This window comes from Ochlerotatus camptorhynchus, unplaced genomic scaffold, assembly GCF_037179485.1.
Source record: "Ochlerotatus camptorhynchus isolate MF236.1 unplaced genomic scaffold, CSIRO-AGI_Acam_v1.1 ptg000054l, whole genome shotgun sequence".
NCBI lineage: Eukaryota > Metazoa > Arthropoda > Insecta > Diptera > Culicidae > Ochlerotatus > Ochlerotatus camptorhynchus.
The window spans coordinates 121,497-147,740 of NW_027040544.1; the positions used below are offsets into that span (position 1 = coordinate 121,497).

General features: G+C 38.8%; 1 protein-coding gene across 2 annotated transcripts; it reads left to right on the forward strand.

Moving 5' to 3' along the window:
- Window positions 1–811: 811 nt before the first annotated feature.
- Window positions 812–20,565, forward strand: LOC135717262 (ubiquitin carboxyl-terminal hydrolase CYLD-like). 2 transcript variants are annotated; one of them, XM_065239256.1, is made up of 10 exons: window positions 812–908; window positions 3,240–3,918; window positions 4,293–5,337; window positions 17,503–17,827; window positions 17,889–18,082; window positions 18,144–18,298; window positions 18,358–18,576; window positions 18,637–18,871; window positions 18,948–19,286; window positions 19,689–20,565. In XM_065239256.1, exons 2-10 carry the CDS (start codon window positions 3,445–3,447, stop codon window positions 19,880–19,882), a joined length of 3,180 nt encoding a protein of 1,059 aa, XP_065095328.1. In that variant the 5' UTR covers window positions 812–908; window positions 3,240–3,444; the 3' UTR covers window positions 19,883–20,565. The 2 variants fall into 2 exon arrangements, with proteins under 2 accessions (XP_065095328.1, XP_065095329.1); XM_065239257.1 differs by having other exon boundaries at window positions 816–913.
- Window positions 20,566–26,244: the final 5,679 nt, after the last annotated feature.

Genomic DNA, 26,244 nt, shown 5'->3' on the forward strand with positions numbered 1-26,244 from the left:
AGCCAAAAATAATAATGATTTTCTTCGGGACCCAGTGGTCTTAGAGTTAACTCTATGGTTTTATCGAACGTTGCGTGTAACGTTTTATGACTAGTAACTCAACTCGCAGAAGGTTACCTTAATAAACAAATACCATAAACGAACTGTATCCCGGATGGGTAAACTATCCCACAAATGGTTTGGATGATACCCCGAACATGTCGTTAAGCTCTCTTTTATGGTTATTTTTATTAGGGATCGTTTGCTATGAACTAATGCAACATATTCTAAGGCTGTGAACCATTTGGCGAGTTAAATTTAACTCGTGGTTAAAAGTGACATTTCGAAAGTTATTTTCTATGTTCGAAAATCCCCGTGCTGTCGATCGACCGGTTTTCGAGCCACGGTTGTCAAAATTTAACTTCTTGTCTGTCAGAAATAACCATGCTCGGATAGCAGGGTTCATCGATAACTTTCTATCTGTCAAATTTTAACCAAAAGTTAAAATAATCCACCAAATGGTTCAGAGCCTAAATGTGATGAACTAGACGAAAATACGCCCTTCGCGTTTGGTCGGCAGCATAATGTCAAAGGGTCACGCACACATTCCCATCACATTCGTAAACATTCAACTATATACGTACACACCAAAGCAAGTGCGAATGGATTCGTGTCCTTTTCGGTAATGATTTCCATTCATAAACTTTCATTCGCGTGGAGTGGTTGTCCGTGTCGCGTTTTCTGTTCTCTCGATCGCAGATGGCACTGCTGCTAACAATACTTTTCGTACATCTCGGTGGGTGATTGGTGTCCGGAAAATCTTATCGCAAGTGATTGCAAAACAGTGTGAAAACAGCTAAAACTAACCCGATACCTGAATAACTTGAGTATTGCGACGCAATTTACCATCAAACGGAGAATCATTCGGTGTAAGGTAGCCAGTTACCAATGGATCTGGACAATCATTATTTTCTAGTAAAAATTGGCATGAAATACTTTTTCTCTTGTTTGACAGTAATTTATTTTCAATTCCATATCAAAATGTAGTTGAAGCTGAAAGTTTCTTTTCGTTCTCTTAGAATCTATCTATCGTCGTGTTAATTTGTATTCTATTGTTTTAGAATTTGATTTCTGGAAAGTATTCAGTGCTGACCTATATGATGAACACGAAGCAATATTGTTATTTTAGAGATGAAGTTTTTATTTTTAGTGAATGTGAAAGAAGAATCTGTTTAATTTAATTTTGCTTATGTGCTCATACATCAAATAGTTAGCATGACTAACGTGGTTCAAAATGCGGAAATGAAATTTTGCCAACTTTATCTGGATTTTTTCGCTATCAAGTTTTTTCTTCACCATTGATAAATAATCGATTTCCCATTTCCGCTTAAAGGTGTGCGTGTACGTCTCACTGAGCAACGAAACAGAAAAAAAAACATCCAGGGTTGCTGGAAGGCTTGACGTAACTGAATGTTGTTTTTGTGATGATTAACATTCAATTTACATTCAAACGAAAGTTTCTTCGAGATTGTAATGTCGTTTGTTTTCTACTCAACATTATCTAGCACAGTTGGTTCGTTCATTAATAAATTCTAATAATATTATATACAAAGTATAGTAAAACAATTGAAATTCCTATGTCGCTAGTAGAAACTTTGACGTTGGAAGTCGTAACTCGGACTCGTTTTTGTAAACAAATCTTGTACCCTTTCCACGCGAACTGAAGAACACCCACGCAAACCAACACCACTGTCGGAAAGGGGAGAATTTTCTCTACCCGACGATGTTTTTGGTTTGTGTGGGCGTACTTCGGTTCACGTGTAAAAGGTCTTACAACTTTTGTTTACAAAACCTTTTGTGCCATTTTCATTGTGCGAGAATTGATTGACCGGATGGACTGATTTGTGATTTTAGTGTATTTTTGAAAACGATTGCTTCCCTTCATAAACGCGAACCATAACTTGACCTTACCGAAAATGGTTAAATATTGTTTATAATCCCTGCTAAACTTTAACTGAAATGGTTATGGAACTTAACATGAACGTTTGTGTGATAAAGTTTTAACCTTTTGTGTTATGGTTTTTTGGAAGTGGACCTTACAGATAATAGGTTGGTAAGAATCATTTCCATTCAAAATATTTGTTTTCTCCAAACATTATCGGAAGAACTATATTAGAACCTTTTTATTTATGGTTTGATAACTTTAATGGTAATGGTTATGGTTGTCAGTAAAGTCCATGGATGGTTTTGTATTATCGTCGGTAAGGTCCATGGGTGGTTTTGTATGTTTATTTTACGTGGACTATATCGTGAATTGGTAATCATTAATTTACAGGCAACCAATTCGCGATATATTCCACATAAACTTGATCGATGCTACAAAACCATCCGTGACCTTACCTTACTGACTACCATAACCATTACCAATAAAGTTATAGAATTATAAATAAAAAGATTCTAATATAATTCCTTTTCCAAAAATGTATGGAGAAAACAAGAATTTGGAATGGTAATGGTTCTTAACAACCCATTATTTGTAAGAGCCACTTCCAAAAAACCATAATACATAAGGTTAAAATTTTACCACACAAACGTTCATGTAAAGTTCCATAACTATTTCAGTTAAAGTTTAGCAGGGATTATAAACCATTTTTAACCATTTTCGGTAAGGTCAAGTAATGGTACTTATTTATGCGGGTCAATCACCAATTTATCGCGAATAAATGCTCGGTTCCACAAAAAAAAAAAAAAAAAACTACCAGTACTGCTTCAAGAATCACTCCCCTACCTGATTGTGTTGTTAGTTTGCGATTGAGCTTTTTTCGCAAGAAATCGGTGATTGAAGTCATTGTTAACAAAAAAAAAAGTAACACCCACATCCAATGCATTAAGTCCTAAATAACATTGACATCTTCGTCGATTTTCTCTTTGCATCCTCACGGCCATGTTGAGACATTCCCAGCTAATTTCGAGCAAACACGACAAGAAACGGTTCAGCACCCAAGTAATTAACGAAAGAGAAAGTCGATGAAGAGAATCGATCAATGTCACTTGAGACTTAATGCATTATTCAGCTTGAAATCTCAAATCCGTCCGGATATTCAGCCAAGTTTCTTCTACTTGGTAAATTACAAGTGTATCTGGCAGCTCTGGTTGTTTCACGATTACACCCACACTAGCATGCGTTGTGTGAACTCGCAGTTTGTGTTGTGTGCGTGTGTTGTTCGTAACACTTATTTTTTTATTTTTATTTACATCAGTATTTCAACATTCGACTCTGGCTGTCAAAAGAGGCAGTGATTTTGTTTGCATACAAACAGATTTTTACGTTCAGGAAACGAAAGAAACCAAACGAGAGGAAAAGAAGACTAGTCATTAGTCAGCAGAAAACAAACTAATGTACGAGAACTACTAGGCTGCCGCTTTTTATAAATTGATGTTCCATGGTAATCGATTGCTATCAAGATGACGGCCGTTTTTGCAGTGAGCACGGAAAAATTCAAAGCAAAATTGCTCCCCGCGGGAGGAGCTTTCTACGAAGAAAGCAATGGCAACAATACCGTTGAGGTTGATGTCGGTATGATGTTGCAGATCATCGAACAAACCTCGTCAAGGCTGGCCGTTGTTCGCATCAAGGACTTCTACAATCCAGATGATACGAGCAACCCAATCGTGCTGCAGTGCCAAACATCACAGTATCAACCGGTTCCGGATGATGTGTGGCCGTTTGTTATTGCCATACTGGATCCCCAAGAACGGTTGAAATTCGTGAAGCAACCTGGTCGGCTCATAAAAGTCAAGCATTTGCGTGAGGATCAAATAGTGAAGGTTTCCGGAAAAGCATTCTGTCGACCAATGGAGACGTATGATTGCATAATTAGATATCGTGGACCAGTTTCCGAAATAGGTCCAGGTTACTACTTTGGCTTGGAGTTACTGGTAATGTGATGGTTATTTCTGCTCTTATTCTTAAGTCTATCTAGTATGCTTGCCTATTGGTTAGAACAGTACTTTAATTGTTTTGAGTTTCTAAATTCGCTTAAAGATAGTGTTTGTACAGAATTAGAATTTAATTTTGCAATTGGCTATACATATTATCGTTCTATAATAACCTAATATTTAATCGTGACAACAATCTATTCAAAAATCAAAATCATTCATCTTGTTGCCATATTACAAATTTTGAAAGTAGCAGACTTTGAAGGGTTTACATGCTAATCGTTCCAGATCTGTAGCTTTCCTTGAAGTCCCAGCACAAAACCATGTATCGTATGTGTCACCAGCGATAATAATGCAAACATTGATCGTTACAGAACCTCGATAGTGGTGAATCCCCTCAACAAGATGATCTCATCTATGTGTCAACGTATATGAATGTACCCCCTAAATTGGCACTAATACTTGCGGCAAATTGGATCGATTTTGAAGATTTGGACCATTCCATTGTTAACAAACATTCCAAGAAAAATATACTAGAAGGTCTATTATGCGGAGCTAAAGATTTGAATTCCAAAATACGACAGAAAGCCAAGCGTTTAACAGAAATTCCAAAAGCGGGTAGTGACTCACGAGACGACAGGTACACACGATCGTTTACTCCAGATCCTGTGGGGAACAATCGTAACTCGGCCGATTTGACGCCGCTAGTTGAGCGGAACCTGATGGATAATAAGCAACAAAAAAGAATGGCTGCGTCAGTATCGAGTCCCAATCTGTCGAAACAGGACAGCAGTAGCAGTACAGGAAGCTCTAGCCGCATAATCAATAATCACCCGCATGATCGAATGACTGAGGACCTGCGGTTTATCGATAGCAGCCAAACGGAGGACAGCTATCGTTCTGGCAGAAGCTCGCAGAACAGCTCCAACAGTAGTACACTAAAACATTCCAAAACGCGCAAGAAGTCTTCGAAGGCGGGTACTTTTCTTAACTACGAGGGTCGTGATATTATAGTTATTGACAACGCTGATATCAATGAAGCGACGAGTGATGCAGGCAATGTGATAATTGTGGATCCACCGGCAACCCTAGCCGAAGCAGAGTCAAACGATGTAGATCTTAAGGATGTTCTGGGAGCCGATTGGCCATCTGCTGCGGGTGAAGCTGCAACATTATTGAATAGCGATAAGAAAACTCAAACTCCACCGAGTCACATCGGTAGGAACGGAATGGCCAGTGCTGGCGGTGGTGGTTATAGCAGTAGCAGCAGCAACAGCACCAGTAGTAACCAATTGTTGGGCAGGTACGAGCGGAACAAATCACTGAATCCAATCAGCCATTTGGCCAGCTCCAAACCGGGCGAAGGAGGAGTCCGCAAACGAGAGCAAAAGAGCATGGTTGACGTGGCTACGATGGCAAGTGAGTATTACTATGTTTGTTTACACACCCCACCTCCTTAATGAAGGTTGTGAGATTCTTACTCTTCATAAATTCCCTCCCCTTGTATGAACATTTTCATAAGTCTATACCTAATAAATACGTCGAAGAAAATAACGCAATTGCAGAACCTTTTTCACTCACTCAATACATTTTGTTAAGAGTAAGGATACATTCAAAGAGACTTCAAAGGTCTTATACAGCTGTGCTCGATAAAATAGCAGCGCATGCCAATTTTCATACAAAACGGTCAACTTTGACATGATGTAACTTTTTTAACTTATGATCAATTGAGCTGAAATGTTTGCCAAAGAACTGCAAATATTTTCAATTTAACGATTACAAAATTTTAAATTTTTGGAAGCACCTGCCGGAAAGTGAGACACCAGGTAAAATTGTTCAAAATAATAGCAGTACCTACTAATAATTTTCACTTCAGGAACTGGACGATGGTATGATTGACAACCGGAGTCTAGGAGGGAATAAACATCATCATTTTCTTTGTCCTAAGGATTCGATTGTGTGTGGTGGTGTGAATTCTACTCCAACAGTTGCAGGGAGATTGACGCGCCCTTCTTAACAAACCATCCTGTGGGAAGCTTAATATAATAAGTGCGAATTGTTTTTTTTTCCATTTTGTTGGATCGTATTGTTGGAAGGCGACTCTCTTTTTCCCGTGGGTTTCGCGTAAGTGACTATGCTCACCTCTCCGTTTTTAGCCCTTCATACAGCGTTATTGTGAATTCGGACCGGTAACTCAATACGATCTTGCTATCAAGTGGACAAGACAAGATCTTCGATGGTGGCTACCTTAAATACATACATACATACAAGAGAAATAAAGATTGAAATCAATAACAAATGCATGATGATGACTAGGCAAAATATTGGATAACTAGCAGAGATTATGAGGAACTATTCTCATACGATTGTAATAAATTTACTGGCAGTGAATTGAACTGCTTAAACGGGGAATTTTGCCATAAAAGATACTCTTCCCTTAGCTCAGCAAAGGCGTAGCTACAAAGCAAGAGCTGGGTTCGGTGCCCACCGGTCAAGGATTTTTTCAAGTTGGAAAATTTCTCGACTTCCCGGCGCATTGAGTATGATTGTACTTGCCATACATTTAGGGACCATCCATAATTGACGTAACATATGTTTAACCAACTTTAAACCCCTCCCACCTCGTAGCGTATGATGAAATTTTCATGATTTATGGTAATCTAGCGGAAATCCAATATTGCGGAACTTTTTGGGCTATAAATTTCTAAAAATCTATAAATCTTTTAAAAATTGTCAGATCATTTTCCTATCTACGATTTTTTTTATAGAATAGGTTATTCTGTTTCGGAGATAAGGCTGGAACAAGATCAAAAAAGATGGGTTTTAGGAAATAAGTCTTGTTTTTGGCAAACACTGAACCGAATTTGTCACAACAACCACCAAATGAAAGGTATAAATCCCATAGAACGCGTTTGAATATTGTTGGAATCGGTCAGCTGGTTCCGGAGATATGGCCAGAACATGTTTCGGTTTGTATGGACCATGCAACCTGGGGGCAACTTACCAACTCCAGTATATTGCCAGTGTACCTCGACTATTTTGTGCTGGTGGTTCTGTCAAATTAAAAAATAGCAAAATTGCGTCCTGAATGGGACGAGTACGGAAATGATGTACAGTAAATAAAATGCATGTTTAAAATTCATTTTACATAATCAGTTTAACTAAGATTATCTGTCACCTTGCCGGGAACTTAGGGCCATGTGAGTAAAACCAGTTCAATGGTAGTAATTTGGAGTGATCACACATCATATGATCTCTTTTACCGGGATTTCTCAACTAACTATTTTTTATCTATCTAATTGGTAAATAATTGTATTTCTACCGCCAGATGTCAGTGTTTTCGAATAATCGAAATTATATCATCCAAGAAAAACCCCTTTTTAATAAGGATCGTCATGCGCACAAAACTTCCCTTCTTTACATTTTCAAGTTTCTTCTCTTTGAGTGACCATATTTTCGAAGACGAGCATGTTTCGAGATAAAGAAAATAACATCCCTCTCCCGAGAGTGATCCGAAACGAAATTAATGAAAAAGAACGATAGTGACTGCGTGAGTGCGCGACGCAACGCACCAGTATTCGTCTATACACCGGGCGGCGAATTGTGGGACTAAAAATAGCTGCCCATTCGAAACGATCTTTCCCAATCCGACACATTTTGTCCGTAATTAGCGTATAGTGATTCTTGCGTTGCCACCGCATTAGCTTGCAGTTTCCTTACATTTCGGTTTGTGCTTCAAATATTGCGACTTAATATAGTAAAAAATAAATAAAACAGAAGCGGAAAATATGCGCCTAACTGGAGGTTTCTTGCAATCAGTTTATGATTTCGTTCGTTGTGACTAGCCTGTTCATGGAAAGAAAAAGTGGTTCAAATCATTGTGTCCGCCTTGAAGCGTGTTGAATGTGCATTTAAAATAAATCACTGTTCGTAAATAATACGTAAGAGTGGTCTGTTCATGTGGTGTGAATCATTTTCTATGCATTTTCTTTGTTGAGAACAATAAGTCAGAAAAACAAACTAGAAGTTAGGTAACTATTTCGCAAAAGTAGCGCATACCGATAAAAAAAATGGTTCCGGACTTCGTCGATCAGGACATTTTGGACAACATCCCGGTGACTGTGCTGGACCTTTTTGACTGGGGCAATGACCCAGAACAGCTTGATTACGAAGGTTAGCATTGACTTAGGATATTTGTGGACGATTTTTTCTAAGCCAATAAATCTGTGTGTAAAACAAACCTAATGAAGACTAAAGCGCTTTTTGAACATTGCTTTTCCTTTGAAAATTTGATCTCAGCGGTAGCAAACGATATTATAAGTTGGACAGTGCCTATTTATGACCAGTTCGATGTTTATCCGATTTACTTTTTGTATCAACGAATACGAAGATGATTACCTGCTAGAATGGCTTACAAGTATAAGAGTACATTTGCCTAATTTTAACTGATAATATTTATTAAACATCAAGCTTTCAAATATTAGTTTCAGCTTGGTGTTTGCACTTATGATCAACATATACAGACATTAGAGAACACTGAGACAAAATAATCTTGAGACATCCATAAGACATTTTGATTTCATAAAACATTTATGAATTCGATAGGCATGAGGTATGCATTTCTTAAGCACAAATTATGATTCGTTATCGTGCTACGCCTTTAACCTATTCGATTTCCCAAGCGTTAAGTATAAAATACCCATTAATGACTTAAGGTGTTTCGCTGTGAGATCCTTATTCTCGTAACCACTTCGAAACTTTAAGTGCACAAATATCAGCTTCAATGAAACTGTTACTTCACGTTTGCTGTACTGCAGCCAGAGCTGCCAGGTGGTTTTATAAAAAATCTGTATCCACTCTATTAAAAAATCTGTATTTTCTGTATTGACGATTTTTTTCTTAATTAATCATGTTTTGTTGTTTTACAAATACAGTGCATACAAAATAACCATAAAAAGTGCTTAACCACCTATTCGGGCTATCGTACTAACCATACGGGATATAATTGCGCCATTTGTGATATCGTCCGTACTTATTTATAAGAGTGATATGAAGCCGTTTGAAAATGTATGGAGATTTTAGTTTCTATTCATTATCTTCCTGATAAGCAGTTTTAAATGCAAAAAAGTGCACGAGTTCATTACTATTTGATATTTTTAATATAGATGAATACAATTAATTACATCATTTGTGTGGTAGTTACACCGAAAAGTCGAGAGATGTCGCCCCGCCAGTGCTGTTAAAATCATTTTTGCAGTATGGAGAATATCAGAAAATCCGCAATTTCTTACGAAATACATTTTCAATGCAAGTAAAATGTTTACGAGTACTTGTATTTGTACCATTTAAATGTGCTCGGGCACTTTTCTTGTATTTAACATACATGCTTATATTGGAAATATTCAATTAATACTGTAAATCCCCATACAATCTCAAATCGTTTACTACCAGTTCCATATGCATCCGAAAACGGTTGGTCCTCTGGTTGTGAATGCTGTCAAAAACACCATAACATGATTAATTGTCGATGCAAATTTGATAGGTTCTCGAGCAGAGGGTGAGAACAAATTGAAAACAAGAATTATGTTGTTTTCATTATTCCTGATAACTCAAATTGATTTAATTTTGATGGAGTTGATGGCTAACAGAACAAAAATGAGAGCTAAAAGATATGCGAAGAATATCAAAATTATAACATATATTGATGTTAGTGAGAACTGCTTGATAACTTATTTTGATATAGATATTTTATTTAGATTACAAATTTAGTTAGGGGAAACGCTCCTATAGTTGCGGTAGGTTAGAAGCGTTAGGTTCCTATAGTTGTGCATGGAGACTCAATACACAACTATAGGAACCTAACGCTTCTAACGTACCGCAACTATAGGAGCGTTTACCCTATCAACATGTTATTGCATGCATGCCGAAAAAACAAAATAAAAATACATCAAATTTTGATGTCATCATGAGTTATTAAAAGGCAGCTATATAAACGCACAGTGGAATCGATTAAATGTTCCATAAACTTTTTAATTTTTTTTTATGTTAGAGGAGCATAGCGACGAGTAAGCTTCTTCTAGTCTTTTGAGCCAAATTGGATTTCGTTTTCTTTCATGTTCGCCTTTTTCCTTCTGTGAAGTTATATTTAATAGAGAGTCGCGAATTTTTTGATATTCTCCATACTGCAAAAACAGTTTTCCAACCACTGGAGGGGCAAAAACTCTCGGATATTTGATAAAACTACCACTCAACCAAATATGGTTTTTAGCATAACAATTAATTTTGGAGAGAAGATAAAATCGAGCAAGTTATTTTGTTTTTATAAATTTTGAATTTTTTTTCTCAAGCGTTTTATAAAAATCTGTATAAATCTGTATTGTAATTTAAAAATCTGTGATAAATCTGTATTCTGTATCGGGTCTGTATTAAGATTAAAAAATCTGTATAATACAGATAAATCTGTATAAATGGCAGCGCTGACTGCAGCATACATGAAGACTTCAAGCAATTTCAGATGAAATGGGGCAATAATTTCCGAGCAGTATGTAATTGAAAATTCGAAGACTACGTGGTTGCCATTTGTGGACTCTACAAGAAATCACCTTAAGCCATTTATCTTAAAAATGGCTATTTTTATCCATTAATAGCTAAGAGGAAGAGGAGACAACTGGCTTCTTACACGGTTAGAAAAAAGAACCCAAAATTAAGTTCTTTTCACTCATCTCGGCACTATAGTGCAGGAACCCAAAATTAGGTAAAGCGGGTCAAAGTAATTTTCATTTACTTGTGTGCAGTTCGTATGGAATTTTCCACTGGCTTTTTAACCAAAAGTAAGTTAGTTGTACCCAACAGTAGGTAAATATGATTATACTCAACGTTGGGTTCCCACACTTTACTACCCCTGTTGGGTGGTTTTGCTCCTTCGTTTTTGACAACATTAGTAGGAGAAAAGGAGACAAACTAGTCAAAAGTAGGTAAAAGTGAACTGGGTACTTTGGGTACGTTGGGTACTTTTTTCTTACCGTGTACACGGAGATGAAAAACAACCCAAAATTAAGTACTTTTCCCTCAATTCCGGGGTTCAGCCCAATAACCCAAATTTGAGTAAATCGCATATAGTAGTTTCCATTTAACACCAGCAAAAAAAATACCTACTCTTAAGTATATTCTACCCAAAATTAAGTTTAATTCACGCAAATTTGAGAATATGCAATTTACTCAAAAGTAGCTTATTGGGCTGAACTATATCGTTGGGTCGAATCTCTCGTTCCTTTTTTGACAACAATAACGAGTGCAAGTGAGAGGCTGAAGTCAATATTAAGTAAAAAGAACTTAAATTTTGGGTAGTATTTTTTCTCCGTGTATACCCCTTTATCTATATTTCTATCTCTATCTCTATCTTACGCACTTGAAATCGGCCAATCACGACCCTAATAAAAAGAACCATAAAAGAGAGCTTAACGACGTGTTCGGGTTATCATCCAAACCATTTGTGGGATAGTTTACCCATCCGGGATACAGTTCGTTTATGGTATTTATTTATTAGGGGAGCTGGTTCGCTTTTGACAGAAAAGTGGTTCGTTTTCGCCCCCGTATTGTCTCCTCCTCGGTCTCCTCATCCTCTTAGATTAATAGGTGCTTTCAAGTTAGCGTTTGATGGAACAATACACGGCGAATGAAAACGACCCAAATTTGAGTATAGTTTACTCATAATCGCAGAAAGTGCAGGAACTCAACGATCAGTTAATTTGTCTCATGTTTTTTTCGTGGAAAACCTCAAAAATCTGGAGAAAAACCGAGCAAGTTTGACGTATTAATTTAATTTTTAATTGAAGGTTTAGCAATATTTTTACCAATGCCAGTGATGGTATGATCAAAATTGATATTTTTCCGCTCTCATACGGTCTCATTATCACGTGTGATATTGGAGCAAACTATAATGCTTGATATTGATTTTACAAGCTTCTTTGATATTGCGAGATTATCCACAACGTGTAAAGGTGTATTCAGATCTGAGCGATATTTCAAGCGTGGAGAGAGATTTTGCGAAGGTACGAGAGGGAGAAAATCTAGGAGAAAAGTACTAGTTGTCTCTCTCATTCCAACGCAAATTTTGCTCCGCTCCGCTAATGTACGCTCAGATCTGAATACACTTTCAAGTTGAAGCCTCGATTGAAGCTGATAGTTGAATCAACGCAAAAACGATTCCGTTGCACCTCGTTTTCTTAGAAAGAGGGGGTATAATAATGCCACAGACAAACAGACATAACTCTCGCAACTCATCGATCAAGCATTTAACGGACCATTTAAAAGTATCGTAGTTGGTAGTACCGCCACCTGTTGCGCTCATAGTCAATTGAGTTGTTTAACTTCGAAAAATATACCGATTTTTGTACATCATCTGATAGAGCTTCGTTTTCTGAGCACAACATAGATATTCATCTCGTTTTTTAAATCAAGATTTAAAGTTTTGATCGTTGACACTGAATCTAAAGGGTGATACGGTCAAAATTTGGTCAATATCAACTTGACGTATTTCTTTCAATTTTGCATTTAAAAAACCTGAACACCCATCATTTTGAAGGTGTGTGTGTGTAGAATGTTGCTCCTATTTTGATTTTGGAATTCACTCTTCAGTTGTCAAAATGCCGTCCAAGCAAGAAGAGCAGCGTATCAAAATTTTGCTCGCGCATCGCGAAAATCCGAGCTACTCGCACGCAAAGTTGGCAAAATCGCTAAAAGTTGCCAAATCATGTAACGGTTGTAATTAAAGTGTTTGGGGAACGTTTGTCGACAGCCAGGAAGTCTGGATCGGGGGAAATCGAAAACCGGAAGCCGCTGAGACGACAAAGAGAAATGCCGGTAGTTTCAAGCGAAACCCTACCCTCTCTCTCCGAGATGCCGCAAATAAGCTGGGTGTATCGTCTACAACCGTGCATCGAGCCAAAAAACGAGCCGGACTATCGACTTACAAGAAGGTAGTGACTCCAAATCGCGATGATAAGCAAAATACGACGGCCAAAGCGCGATCCCGGAGGCTGTACACGACGATGCTGACGAAGTTTGACTGCGTGGTAATGGACGACGAAACCTACGTCAAAGCCGACTACAAGCAGCTTCCGGGACAGGAGTTTTATACGGCAAAAGGAAGGGGAACGGTAGCAGATGTTTTCAAGCACATGAAACTGTCAAAGTTCGCAAAGAAATATCTGGTTTGGCAAGCCATCTGTATCTGTGGCTTGAAAAGCAGCATTTTCATAGCTTCCGGGACTGTCAACCAAGAAATTTACGTGAAAGAGTGTTTGAATAAACGTCTGCTGCCTTTCCTGAAGAAACACGGTTGTTCCGTACTGTTTTGGCCGGATTTGGCATCTTGCCATTACGGCAAAAAGGCCATGGAGTGGTACGCCGCCAACAACGTGCAGGTGGTTCCCAAGGACAAGAACCCTCCCAACACGCCAGAGCTCCGCCCAATTGAGAAATACTGGGCTATTGTCAAGCGGAACCTAAAGAAGACCAAAAAAACTGCTAAGGGCGAGCAGCAGTTCAAGGCAAACTGGCTTTCTGCGGCGAAGAAGGTGGACAAGGTGGCTGTACAAAATCTGATGGCAGGGGTCAAGCGTAAGGCCCGGCAATTCGGATTTGGAAAAGCGGAAGCCTAACTGAATATTTTTCCTGAATTTTATACTAATTGAACTTGAAAAAGAAATTTAATTTGATTTTTTAAATAAACGGTTTCACCGATTTACACGCGTTTTCCCTTGACCAAATTTTGACCGTATCACCCTTTATTCGATGACAGCTCACTCCCATACAAAGTCCCACCAAGGGGTGCTAGTGATTTTTGTCAATGTAATCGTACTTATTTAAAATAGTTCCAGTGTACAAAAATTGATGAAATTTTGGATTTCGGATCCATTTTTAATGCAGATAAAGAATATGCATTTACTTCAATACCCGTAAACAACCCAATTCCCTTGCGTTTGACGTTTACACACTACCGCCATCTGTTCAGCGTATGGCCCACCACAGTGTACTCAACAAGGTGGCGGCAATGTTTTAGCGACGATGTTTTACAGTGAGAAGTATTCAATGTGTTATCTCTGTTTGTCTGTTATAATGCTATCTCTTTTTTATCTTCACCGATGGCAGACACGAAACGACTAGCAGCTGCTGCTAGCCGTTATTGACGTTAACGGCACCGTCGAAAAATTTGCTCTTCCAGCAAATATAGACAGTTTCTTATGGGAATTTTCGGTGGAGTGAAAGGATAGTAACTCTAAGACCAGAAGGTCCCAAAGAAACGAGCTCAACTTTTTGGCTCAGCTCTGGTACTATCTTCGGTCCCAAGCTAATCGATCCACTAACCCCTCATTGTATCTGTCAAACTTTCATAGCGAATCAAAACAAACATAGTGTAGTACTAGAATTTCGACTAGAATGGGGTACGTTAATCGTTTGCTTGGGACCAATAGGCTAGTCAAGTAGTGAGCAAATTTAAAATCTTTAGTTTCGTATTGATTGTTGATCGTACCAAACAAGAATACTAAGATGAAACTGTCGGAAGAAAAACTTCTATTTTAGTGTCCTCTTTCACGGTCCCTTTCATCCAATGAATATCCCCCGTATGCAAGGTAATGTTGTGGTTTTGCTGCCCCACAGGTGAAATTTGGCGCACTTTTGACGTAGGACTACGTCTGTGATTTCTATAAGGGGGTACACTTTGTGAAAACCAAAAATGGGACATGTAACAAAATTATGAAAGATTTTGAACGTTGATAACACAGCTGCCCCTGGACCAATTTCAATAATTTTATTACATATCGATCATACATATTTCTACGCATCTGTTAAATTTAAGACATCATCATTTTTCAAAATCTCACTATTGAAAATTGCACGAATGTGTAAGTTTTGCTATGATAATTAAAATTATCACCGATTGCCTGCGAAAACCGATTTCCCTAAAACAGATTTCAAAGTTAAATTCCATCCGGTCTCACCAAACGGTGTTTATTCATTCATTCATCATACATATTGGTGAGTGATGGTGTTCTACAGTACACAACGAAAGGCTGCCTGCTGCCATAGAAGGAGGGAGAAGCCGTACCGCTATTGATCGGATTCAGTAGCTCTTCGTGAGTCGCTGTGGGCCATTTATGTCAAGCGCGTCATACTAAAGAAGATAAACAGAGAAAACTCCGCTTAAGTTCCTATTCCTACACAAAACACAAGCTCGTGCTGCAGTTAACAAATAAGATTTATTGTATAGGACCACGTAGTCATACGTCACAATTGCGTATAACCCCATAGGACTGTGCTGTCATTTTTCCACCAATGAGAGTGCAGCAGATGTTTGAAACGATCGGTGATGATCATCTGGAGAAATAAATGCTTATATCGGCATGATATAACCGATTACAAATATTTTACTTTTAGGTTCGTTAATCGATTATTCGAATGAAAATCGGCCATCACTACACAGCAAAAAAAAATGTAATATCGATCAACGTAATTCAAGCTGATGTATGAAATAATGATGTTATAGCAAAGAGCAGATACAATATTACATCAATAGATGTAATTTTGTTCGCAAAATCGATGTACATCGTACAATGTGATATTACACAACCGATGGATTGACCTGGTTGCAGCAGTTTCGATGTAATATTCAACAACTTTTTTTGCTGTGTAGATGAATGTTGAACGTTCATACTTTTAAATTTAAATAACTTGTGATTGCATTTTAACTTCAACGCACCGGTTATTTGTATTGCGTCCCTCTCGCACTTTTGGTCTCTGGTCACATTTCGAGGGGTTCCTACCAGCGTTAAGTAACGGTCAGTGCCAGTCAGATTACCGAAAATTACTCTGATAATTTTTCAATTAATTAAAATTACTTTAGTACTTTGAAATTACCTTTATTACTCTCGATTGCCGAAATTACTACGATTACTTGAATAATTTTAGGAATTACTTTGGAATTAACTCAATTATTCAATGATTAACAATTTTCCAAAGGTGGAATTGTTAGAGAAATGTGATGAAATCCAAGCTCGATTAATAAAAATAAGCTGCACAACAAAAAACAAAACTGGAATGATGTTAAACTCATATTTCAAACTGAGTTAAAACAGTTTCATTGAAAAATCGGAATTTGAAAGTTTTACTGTAAATACTGTATTTCAATATAGCAAGACTCGTCTGTTGCTTTTGTTTTGATTCTGGATCAACAATAGAAAAGGGCCCATCAGCATTTGTAAACAAACCGTTCCAAAGCCCTTTACTCCCAAAACCAACACCATCATCGGATAGGGGAAACTTTCACCTACACGATGATGGTGTTGGTTTGTGTGGGGCGTGGGCAGCCTTCGATTTGTGAGGAATGGGCTTTGGAACGGTTTGTTTACAAATGCTGATGGGCCTTTTTCTATTGTTGATCCAGGATTTGGATTTGGGCATTTCAAGCTGAACATTGCATTAGGTCCTAAGTAACATTGATCGATTCTCTTCGTCGACTTTCTCTTTCGTTAATACCATGAGCACATAATCGTTTCTTGTTGTGTTTGTCGTATTAGATGCTAGATGAAAGCTTCTTTTATCGATATATGTGTGAAAATACCTGGGAATGTCTTAAGATGGCCGTGGAGATATAAAGAGAAAGTCAATCTGTCCATGTTACTTAGGACCTAATGCAATGTTCAGCTTGAATTGGCAATCAAAATCTCGATTATCGTGCTGAGGGGTGATGGCGAGGGGGAGAGAGGTTTATGATTTTGTGACAAGCAATGCATTAGGTATAGGAAAAACGTAACGAAAGGGGGAGGGACATAATAAATGGATCGCCCCTAATATGAGAAAATCGCATTGATTTGGTTGCATCGAGGGTTGCATAATATGGTTCTTATTTTTTTTTTCCAGTTTTTCATTTTTTTTAATATCTAAATTCGATTTTCACTAATTTAAAAATAAAGTAAATCTGAAGCAACTAAAATCTTAAAATTTACATAGAATAATAAGGAATATGATAATTCCAGATTGCAAATATTTATGGAATTACTCAAATTACTGTTTTATTTATTTTTAAGATCACCCAAGTATTTTTCAAGCAGTAGGAATTCCTGACATTACCCATAAATTACCCACAAATATTTTTATTACATTGAAATTAACTAGGAAATTACTAAGTAATTCAAAATTCACCAATTATTTTAATAATTTGTGGTAAATTTTTCATTACCGATCACCTTACAAGGAAAAGGAACCCCTCGTCCATAAATAAAAAAAATAAAATGAAAACAAGAATTAAATTTGGCAACCCTGCTCACAGTTTGATCTTATTTTGCATCCGTAGTGTGGAGTGACGAGTTTCAAATTGATAGTCGTTCTAAAACCCCCAACAAGATTCACTCTTTCCCATTGTTTTTAATACTGTTCCATCAATGGTCCTTCAAGAACATATTAGATCTACGGTCATGTTTCTGTGGGATCTGTACTACCATCGATTTTTCGGAATCGCTAATTCATTCTCCCGTTCCATTTTTGCATCCGGCGCTGGCAACGCTCTGGATTGGTCACTTTTAGAACCGAACGATGGATCCTCACAAGTGTATGACAATAGCAACAATATACCTCACACGATTGCCTCGTCCCCTTCGGAGGGCTCGGATATTGCCATCCAACCGTCACCGTTGAAGGAAGTTCCGGACAATCCAATTTTTGAAGTCGGCTCGATGGTAGAGGTTGATGTAGAAAAGGCTGAATTGTATGGCGTGATCCGTTGGATCGGCCCGTTGCACATCCCCGGCACTAGCAGTAGCAACACCCGCGTGATGGTCGGTGTGGAACTGGAGGACGAACCGATCGATGCCAATGTACATGCCACCGACGGGACTTACAACGGTGTCAAGTATGAGATGTAGGTTCAGGTTCCCAAAGAATTATAGTTTTAACCTATGTTGTCTCTACAGGTTATTCAAGTGTCCGCCGAAGCGAGCCATCTTTGTTTACCCTGCACAGTGCAATCAAGATCGCCGGTTCCAGGATTTTGGTGCCGCGTCACCAGCTACACCCAAGATTGTAGCTTCTACATCCAAATCGTTGGATACCACCATGTTTGGCAAGGTGGATTGCCCTATTGTGGAGGGCGCCGTGGCACCACTAAGTGAGTCGATGTTTTTTATTTGGATTTAATTCCATATTAAAAATGTTCTTATTTCGCACAGAAATCCTTCAGCAAACTGAGTTGGAATCTATTTGTGGCAAGTTTAGAGGTATTCAAGGACATCACAACTCGTGTTATTTGGATGCAACATTGTTCTCAATGTTTACATTTACGAGCGTGTTTGACTCGCTATTATTCCGACCCAGGGAACCCGAGGTTAGAGAAGTGAAAGCTTTGACAGTAGCGCCATATATTGATCGTGTTGAACATTACAGGATAATCCCCAATATGAAGAGGTGCAAAAGGTACTACGCGAAGAGATAGTCAACCCATTGCGAAAGAATCACTTTGTTCGAGCTGATAGGGTGATGAAGTTACGCCAGTTATTGGACAGATTGAGTTCGGTCACTGGTCTCACCAGCGAAGAAAAGGACCCGGAGGAGTTTCTCAATAGTCTGCTGGCTCAGATTTTACGGGCAGATCCTTTTTTAAAGGTTCGATCGATAAAATGAAATATATTCAATTTTCTTACTATTTTTCATTCCATCAAACAGTTGAGTTCCGGATTGGACACGTTCTACTATCAATTGTTCGTTGAAAAAGATGACCAATTGAAGCTGCCCTCAGTGCAGCAACTGTTCGAACAAAGTTTCTTGACGTCCAATATCAAGCTAAAGGAAGTGCCCTCCTGTCTCATCATACAAATGCCACGTTTTGGAAAGAACTTTAAAATGTACCCTCGAATACTACCGTCACAGGTACTGGACGTGACTGACATCATCGAAGATTGTAAGTGCTAAAACTTGTTTTGAATAATCTAACCTCTAACCAGTTACCTCTTACAAAAAAAAAACGTCTATTTCAGCTCCTCGACAGTGCTTCATTTGCGGCAAGCTAGCGGAACATGAGTGTCGCGAGTGTTTCGGATTGATGCAGGAAGTAACCACTTTGGAGAGCACGACTCTCTGCACGGCTTGCTTGGAAACGGCACATTCCCACGTGAAACGGAAGACTCACAAACCGAGTCCATTGACCGTGCCGAAGGACTTTAAAATTATGGCCGAACACTGTCCGGTGCCACGGCTGTTCATGGAACTGTTTGCCGTGGTGTGCATCGAAACGTCCCACTATGTGGCGTTTGTGAAGGCCGCTTCCGGCCAGGATGCACCGTGGGTGTTCTTCGATTCGATGGCTGACAGACGAGGTAGGTTTTGGGGGGCTATTCTCGGTTGTGGTCGGTGCGATACATTCGCGTGTTTAACACTCCGAATACGATGCCTCCGAAAAACGTTTAACGGCACACTTGGAACTGTGATACAAGAAAAATTTTGGGGTCATGACATAAACATGAACACGGACGGTCATGGGACCATCCTCCGGAACTTCCGTAAAAGTAGTCAATCCATGAAACTGATCATAGAGCTTCCTGGTTTTTTGAAAAATACTTGGAACTGTGATAGGGGCGTTTCATAAACTACGTAGACCGATCTTTAGAGGTTTGAGACCCCCCCCCCCCCCGGCGTGGACAATCGTTCATACAATTTTTTAGAAATTTGTAAGGACCGTAGACATTTGTGACGATGCCAACATTCTTATTTCATTCCAGGTGAGCAAAACGGTTACAACATTCCGGAGATGATCGCGGTGCCCGATCTACCACTGTGGCTATCCGACGAGGGCGCCCGCCAGCTGAACGAGAAGGCAACCAACGACAAGATGTTACCTGAACACGCTAAACGACTGCTCTGTGATGCGTACATGTGCATGTACCAAAGCACGGACGTAATGATGTACAGATAAGAAGCGATTCTACACTCTTTTGGCCTATCTAGTCCCCCCTTACGTATATCGTTCACTTAAAAAAAAACACAATCTTGCAATATTTACCTCCTGCAACAAAAACTCCTACTTACCTGTTTAAAATGATAGTGTGTGAACTATTCGGTACAATTGAAGCTTCGCACGAGTATCAACTTAATATTTTTGGAACCAAATCGATCATGTAACCAAGTTGACCGTATTGTTCTAGATCCTAATAGTGATGCGGAACGGAAAGCGCACCTCGCTGACAGTGCGAACAACTAAATTGAAGTCGTGATTTTCAGAAGAGCAGATTATATACATATATTTACATGATATTTTTGAGAATAATTCTAATCCAACTTAACCATACTGCTGCAAAATTGGCCGACAAGGAACATGTGAATTAAACCAGCGAAACGCAAATGCAATATACGAACGAAAAACATAACAGTTCAAATGTAAACGGAAGTGAGCTCTTAGAAATGAAACAAAGCAAATCGAAAGACAAATCTTTATTGTTCTTAGAAATCAGTGAAGTTGGAATTTTTCGACGCTAAGTAGTTTGGATGTTGCCAAAGTAAACACAAAAATAATACAAATTGCTTTATCTGTGCATCACCAAGACGTAACAATTGATTAGACGATGTATTTCACAATGAATAAACAAAACACAAGAGTAACGGTAGCTTTAATTAAAATTTAGCGGACGAACAAAAGGGACGACCGAGTCGAGGTGGCTCGAATCGGATGAATAATCTATATATGTCTGATCATCGATCTCAGAGGCTCCAAGGGTTTCGTGTTTTTGGGTTAAATTTTCAACTTCAAACTATTATAATAACGGCAGAGGACATCGTCTCCAGGATATAAATGATCGTCATGCAAATAGTGAATTGATGTGCTTTAGTTGACTTGTTAAAATACTGTTAACTGACAATGTAAGTGTTAGCACTACACTAAAAATTGTCCTTCCGCTTGTGACCGGAACATAATGGTAATTAATCGACTACCAAAATTGAGTACCTAAAAACTTCGGGAAAGAGAGGAGCGGATGCGGTCATAAATGCATTGGCAATTTTCGCAGTCCCCTTTGCCTTGAGGTTTACTTCCTACCTATCACTTACTATGCTGCCGCTATTCACATAACAGTCCCATGTCCTGTGGAATTCATATGTACATGGGTCTGTTATGGGAATAGCGGCAGTATGCTTTTAGGTTGTTTTGGTAATCGGTTGCGAAAGGCGAAAATCAGAAGGGTAGCATTTGTTGAAACTTTGGAATCAATGCAATATTAACCTACTACTAGAACAAACTAAAAGAACAAACCTAGCGCTATGTGGCTACTATCATGCTTATTAAGAATTACTCTCTTCTATATACAAATACATACAAGTTTGATACCGCGGTTTGTGCGCGATCAAATGTTGGAAATGGGTTTTCAACTACATCGACATGGACGTGAATCTAGTGGACAGTGGTACCGGCGTTGGGTACCTAGTACATACACCAAATCTGTTGGAGAGGCATATAGGAACGAAATTATGTACCTAGTTGAAAATATACGAAAAGTCAAACAGAGATAAGTTGTATTTTTTATCATAACAATCCGAAAACTTCTGCGCACTAGACAGCGTTTACCTCGCGTTCACTCATTCAAGTATCCTGTACACGTTCAGTGCAATATGGGGAGGAAGGAGGTCATTAATGGAAAAACTATCATCACTAATTTCAAATGTTCATATGCCAAATGGTTGCAGATTCCAAATAATGCCTGATAGAAGGTAGATGTAATCAAAGTTGAAAAAAAATTGAAATTGAAAGCTTTAGAGTAAAAGTTACTATAATATAGTAAATTTAACTCGGCAGCTTTTTTGATACGATAACCTATGTCCCAGGTCATTAAGGTAAGGATTCGAGACTTCACCACTCTTAAAATAAATCACATTATATCAACAGTAGAACATATCCATGCGAATTCCACATAAACTTTCATGTGATCCCATAATTGATCAAACCATCTAGATCAAGTTTTGAACCCACCACAACATGCTTTTGGCGCTACTGTATATGGACGATCAAATGTAAAATACAGTGGTAGCCACAGCATAGTTCTGTCAAAACCTCAGCATTTTCATTGATCCATTGAAAATTGCACCACTAAATCACATGAACCCCATGCCCAATAAGATATATATCAAGCTGAACATCGTCGACTTTCTCTTTGCGTCCCCACGGCCATGTAAAGACATTCCCAGGTATTTTCAACACACAGATCGATAAAAAAGCTTTTATCAGGCATCTAATATGACAAACACATCAAGAAACGGTTCTATGCTCCAAGTTATTAACGAAAGAGATAGTCGAAAGAGATTGCTCACATAAAGCATGGCCCACTTAGTAATGGAACACCATCATTTGGATCTATTTCGGATTTGAAAACGGTTTTCACTCAAGTGCATACTATTCCATATGTTTTAAGAAAAAAAAACGGAATGAATTGATCATTTTAGATGATTTTTATAATATATTTGACGCTACAGTTATGGCAATTTTTTTCCCACCAATTTTTCATCTGAGCTACCGGTTTAAGACTGTACCTTTTACCTTCAGTTTCATCTTCATAATTGCCTAGTAGTTTTCAATGGCCTGAACTGGGGACAATTTGATCGATTGAGGGTTTCCGGAACAAACTGGACTCCGTTGTCATTGTTCCATTGTTGTTCTTCCTGGCAGTAGTGACAACTCGCAAGATCCGGCCAAAATGTGAATGGATGAAGGGCAGAATTCGCTTCTGGAGACATTCGGTTTTGTAAACATCCGAGTTCATGATTTCTGGCCGCAGTTGCAAATTCACTGCCAGATGATACATTTACGTGCGAATTGATCCACAAAAATAGATTTGAATCTGCCATGGAAACCTCCTCGAGCCTTCCCCTTGTAAAATTTTAATCCTGGAAGCTGTCCGAAGTTGGTCTTTACTTAGGTTTCATCATCCATAAGCAATAAGCATGCACCCACTGGACTTGATCAGCAGGTTGTCATACAGCTTCCGAGCACGGGTTCTAGCTACGGTATTCTGCTTGAGTGTTCGATTTGGATGCCTACTGGCGCGGTAGGTCTGTAAGCCTTCGCGGTAGCGAATTCGCTGCACTGTACTACGGGCGGTATCATATTTTTTACGTAAATCGCGATCGGATGGTCCTCACGACCTTTCCATGGAGCTGACTGTTGGCAGTTCCACTCCGGCGTTTACATTGAGGCTTCCGATTCGTCGTCAAGGTTTCCCTGTACGTTTTGAGCACGCGCCTTACAGTGTTTCTAGGAAAATTCAACACTTTAGCCAGCTTGGACGCGGACCACGCAAGTGTAACTATTCAAATCGATGTATCTGCTTTTGTAAACAATCACTTTAATTGACGATTTGTCTTAGCTGCTAACTTACCCTGGCAAAAAACACCATCATTAGGTAGGGGAATCTTTCCCCTACTAGCTGGTGTTGTTAGTTTCTTTGAGTGAGCTAGGAGTTGCCACAAAATAGTCGATTGAAGTTATTGTTTGCAAAATCAGATACGTCGATTTTAATAGTTACACTTGCACGATGGATTTTCTTGCATGGTGACTGTCTCCAAAACAAGAGCGTTTTATGAATTGAAAAAATACACTATTATCCTATTATTGTTATTGCCAACAAATAGAAATCAAAAGCTTTCGAAAACGTCCACTAGGATCGCTGTAATAAGCAGAATAGTTTGTTCCATTATTAAGTGGGTCATGGTTTAGACACAGACAAACAGACATAACACATTGAATATTTCTCACTGTAAAACATCGTCGCTAAAACATTACCGCCATCTGTTGAGTACACTGTGGTGGGTAGTACGCTGAACAGATGGCGGTAGTGTGAAAACGTCAAACTCAAGGGAAATGACTATGCGCGCCACAGGTGGCGGTGCTACCAACTACGATACTTTTAAATTGACCGTTAAATGCTTAATCGATGAACAAAATGCGAGTGTTATGTCTGTTTGTCTGTGGTTTAGAATTAATTATTTCATGTGATATTCAGCTAAAAATAAATAATTTTGTTATTGGAAAAATATTATGCGCGTTCCTAATAGAAGCTATGTAAAAAGTTTAAGGTAAGTGTTCCGAACGTTAGGAAATTATTTACTCATTCATTGCTTCGACCTTTGCTCAAGCACTGCGCTAGTGTATGTATCAGTAATTTGAATTCTGGAACAGTTGTCATTCTTCTTGATATGATGTCTACACTACCAATTTTGATCAGTCAAAGGTTCCCTAACCTCACTTTTTGTACTTGTCGTATCCCTTTCATTTTGCACCAGATTAAAAGAGATAACGACGATGGGATCCAAAACAAACAACCAAAAAACATCAAAGTTTGAAAGACTGTTTTCCATTGAAAATTCAAAGAGTGATGGAGACTAGAGTTCCTGTATTAGAAGAGATGCTGCCGAGCTACATGATTTTTACAGTCGACTGTAAACGCGACGTCGTGGATAAAGTCCCAAAAGGTGATATCAAGATCTACACTGGTGACTTGCGAAGATCGGTCCCGACAACACGGACTATGAGCGTGTCATGGGACACCATGGTTTCGGAGAAATGAGTGAAAACAGTGAGCTGTTCGCAGAATTTCGAGACAATAACGAAATGATGATCGGGAGCATCCACCAGTGCACAAAGTCACGTGGGTTTCCCGTGATGGACATACCGAAAATCAAATCGACCACATCTGCATCAGTCGACAATAGAGATGAATCCTTCTTGACGTCCGGAATAAACACAGCCCCCACATCGCGTCTGGCCATCACCTTCTAATCGGTGAGATCCGCCTACGCATTCCACGGATCCAGCGAAGGGAGTAAAGGTTCGGACGGCGATTCAAAACACGCCGACCAGAAGATCAAGATGCGAAAAGATCGTTCGTTGAAGAACTTGAGACCCGTGCAGCAGATGTTCCGGAAGGTGGCAGCGTAGAAGAACAGTGAACAGCCATCAAGAATGCCTTTTTCAAGACAAGCGAGAACAATCTGAGCGCACTTAGCGAAAACAGGACAAGCGATCGTCGGTTGACTTCCTAGCTGACGAAGGGGAGAAAGCCGCAACAACTGCACAGACAAAAAATCTGAATTATAATTGTGATTTAAACATTCATTCACGTAATATTATATTTTATTTCACTTATACCCCGTTCAGATTATAGCGTATATCACGTGATATACACAGCAAAAAAATAATTTTGATATCACATCAAAGTGGATGCACTACAACCATGTCGAAAATTTCATGTAATTTTTATGACCACATAAATAAACAAATGCAGTAAAAGCAGCGTAATGTCAGGTCATGCATTGTATTAATGATAATTTTGTCCTCTTTAGCAAGTAATATTACACCATATTTTTGACATGATTGTAGTGCATCCACTTTGACGTGATATCAAAATTATTTTTTTGCTGTGTACGCTGTCTTGCAATGAGCACTCATACATCTAGTTTTCACTGGAAATCCTTTGTATGAGTGCTCATTGCAAGACAGCCTATATTACGTGATATAGGCTGTAATGTGAACGGGGTATTAAACGAGCAAGTTGTAAGCAATGTTGTTTAAAAAATGGGCTTTTGTATACAATATTTGCAACATTTCATGAAATGTATCAGAACTTAACATGATTTATAATGTAAACTTATTGTGACCGGAACATTGTGCATCATATTTAATAGAAATTTATACCCCGTTCATATTACAGCGTATATCACGTGATATACGCTGTCTTGCAATGAGCACTCATACATCTAGTTTTCACTGGAAATCCTATGTATGAGTGCTCATTGCAAGACAGCCTATATTACGTGATATAGGCTGTAATGTGAACGGGGTATTACACTACTTTTTCGAATTGTGTGGCGATATCCGCCTCCTCTACGATATCTCACGACACTGGCCAGTTACTTACCGACCCCACTGACCAGCTGAATCGTTGGTTTGTGCAGTCCGAACAACTTCTTAAAGTTCGAGCCGTCAACATCAACTCTGAGGTCTCATCACTGCAGGAGATTGAAGCAGTTATCCGTATGAAATTCAACATCGCATAGCAGCAGAGATGCTCAAAGCTGACCCAATGCAATCCGCCCAAATATTGCATCAACTATTCTGTACTATCTGGGACACTGCGACTTTTCCGGCCGACTGGATGCAGGGCTTCTTAGTGAAGGTCCCTAAGAAGGGGGATCTGACTGTGTGCGACAATTGGCGAGGTATCATGTTACTGTGTGTTGTTCTCAAAGTTCTGTGCATAGTTATCCTAAATCGGATACAGGAGAAGATCGACGCGA

Excerpts from the sequence above, each read along its gene's own strand:
- LOC135717262 (XM_065239256.1), top strand. The coding sequence starts at position 3,445 with ATGACGGCCGTTTTTGCAGTGAGCACGGAAAAATTCAAAGCAAAATTG. Across the intron at positions 5,338-17,502 it reads TGACGTGGCTACGATGGCAA|AACCGAACGATGGATCCTCA; the intron begins GTGAGTATTACT and ends GGTCACTTTTAG. Across the intron at positions 18,577-18,636 it reads GGGCAGATCCTTTTTTAAAG|TTGAGTTCCGGATTGGACAC; the intron begins GTTCGATCGATA and ends TCCATCAAACAG.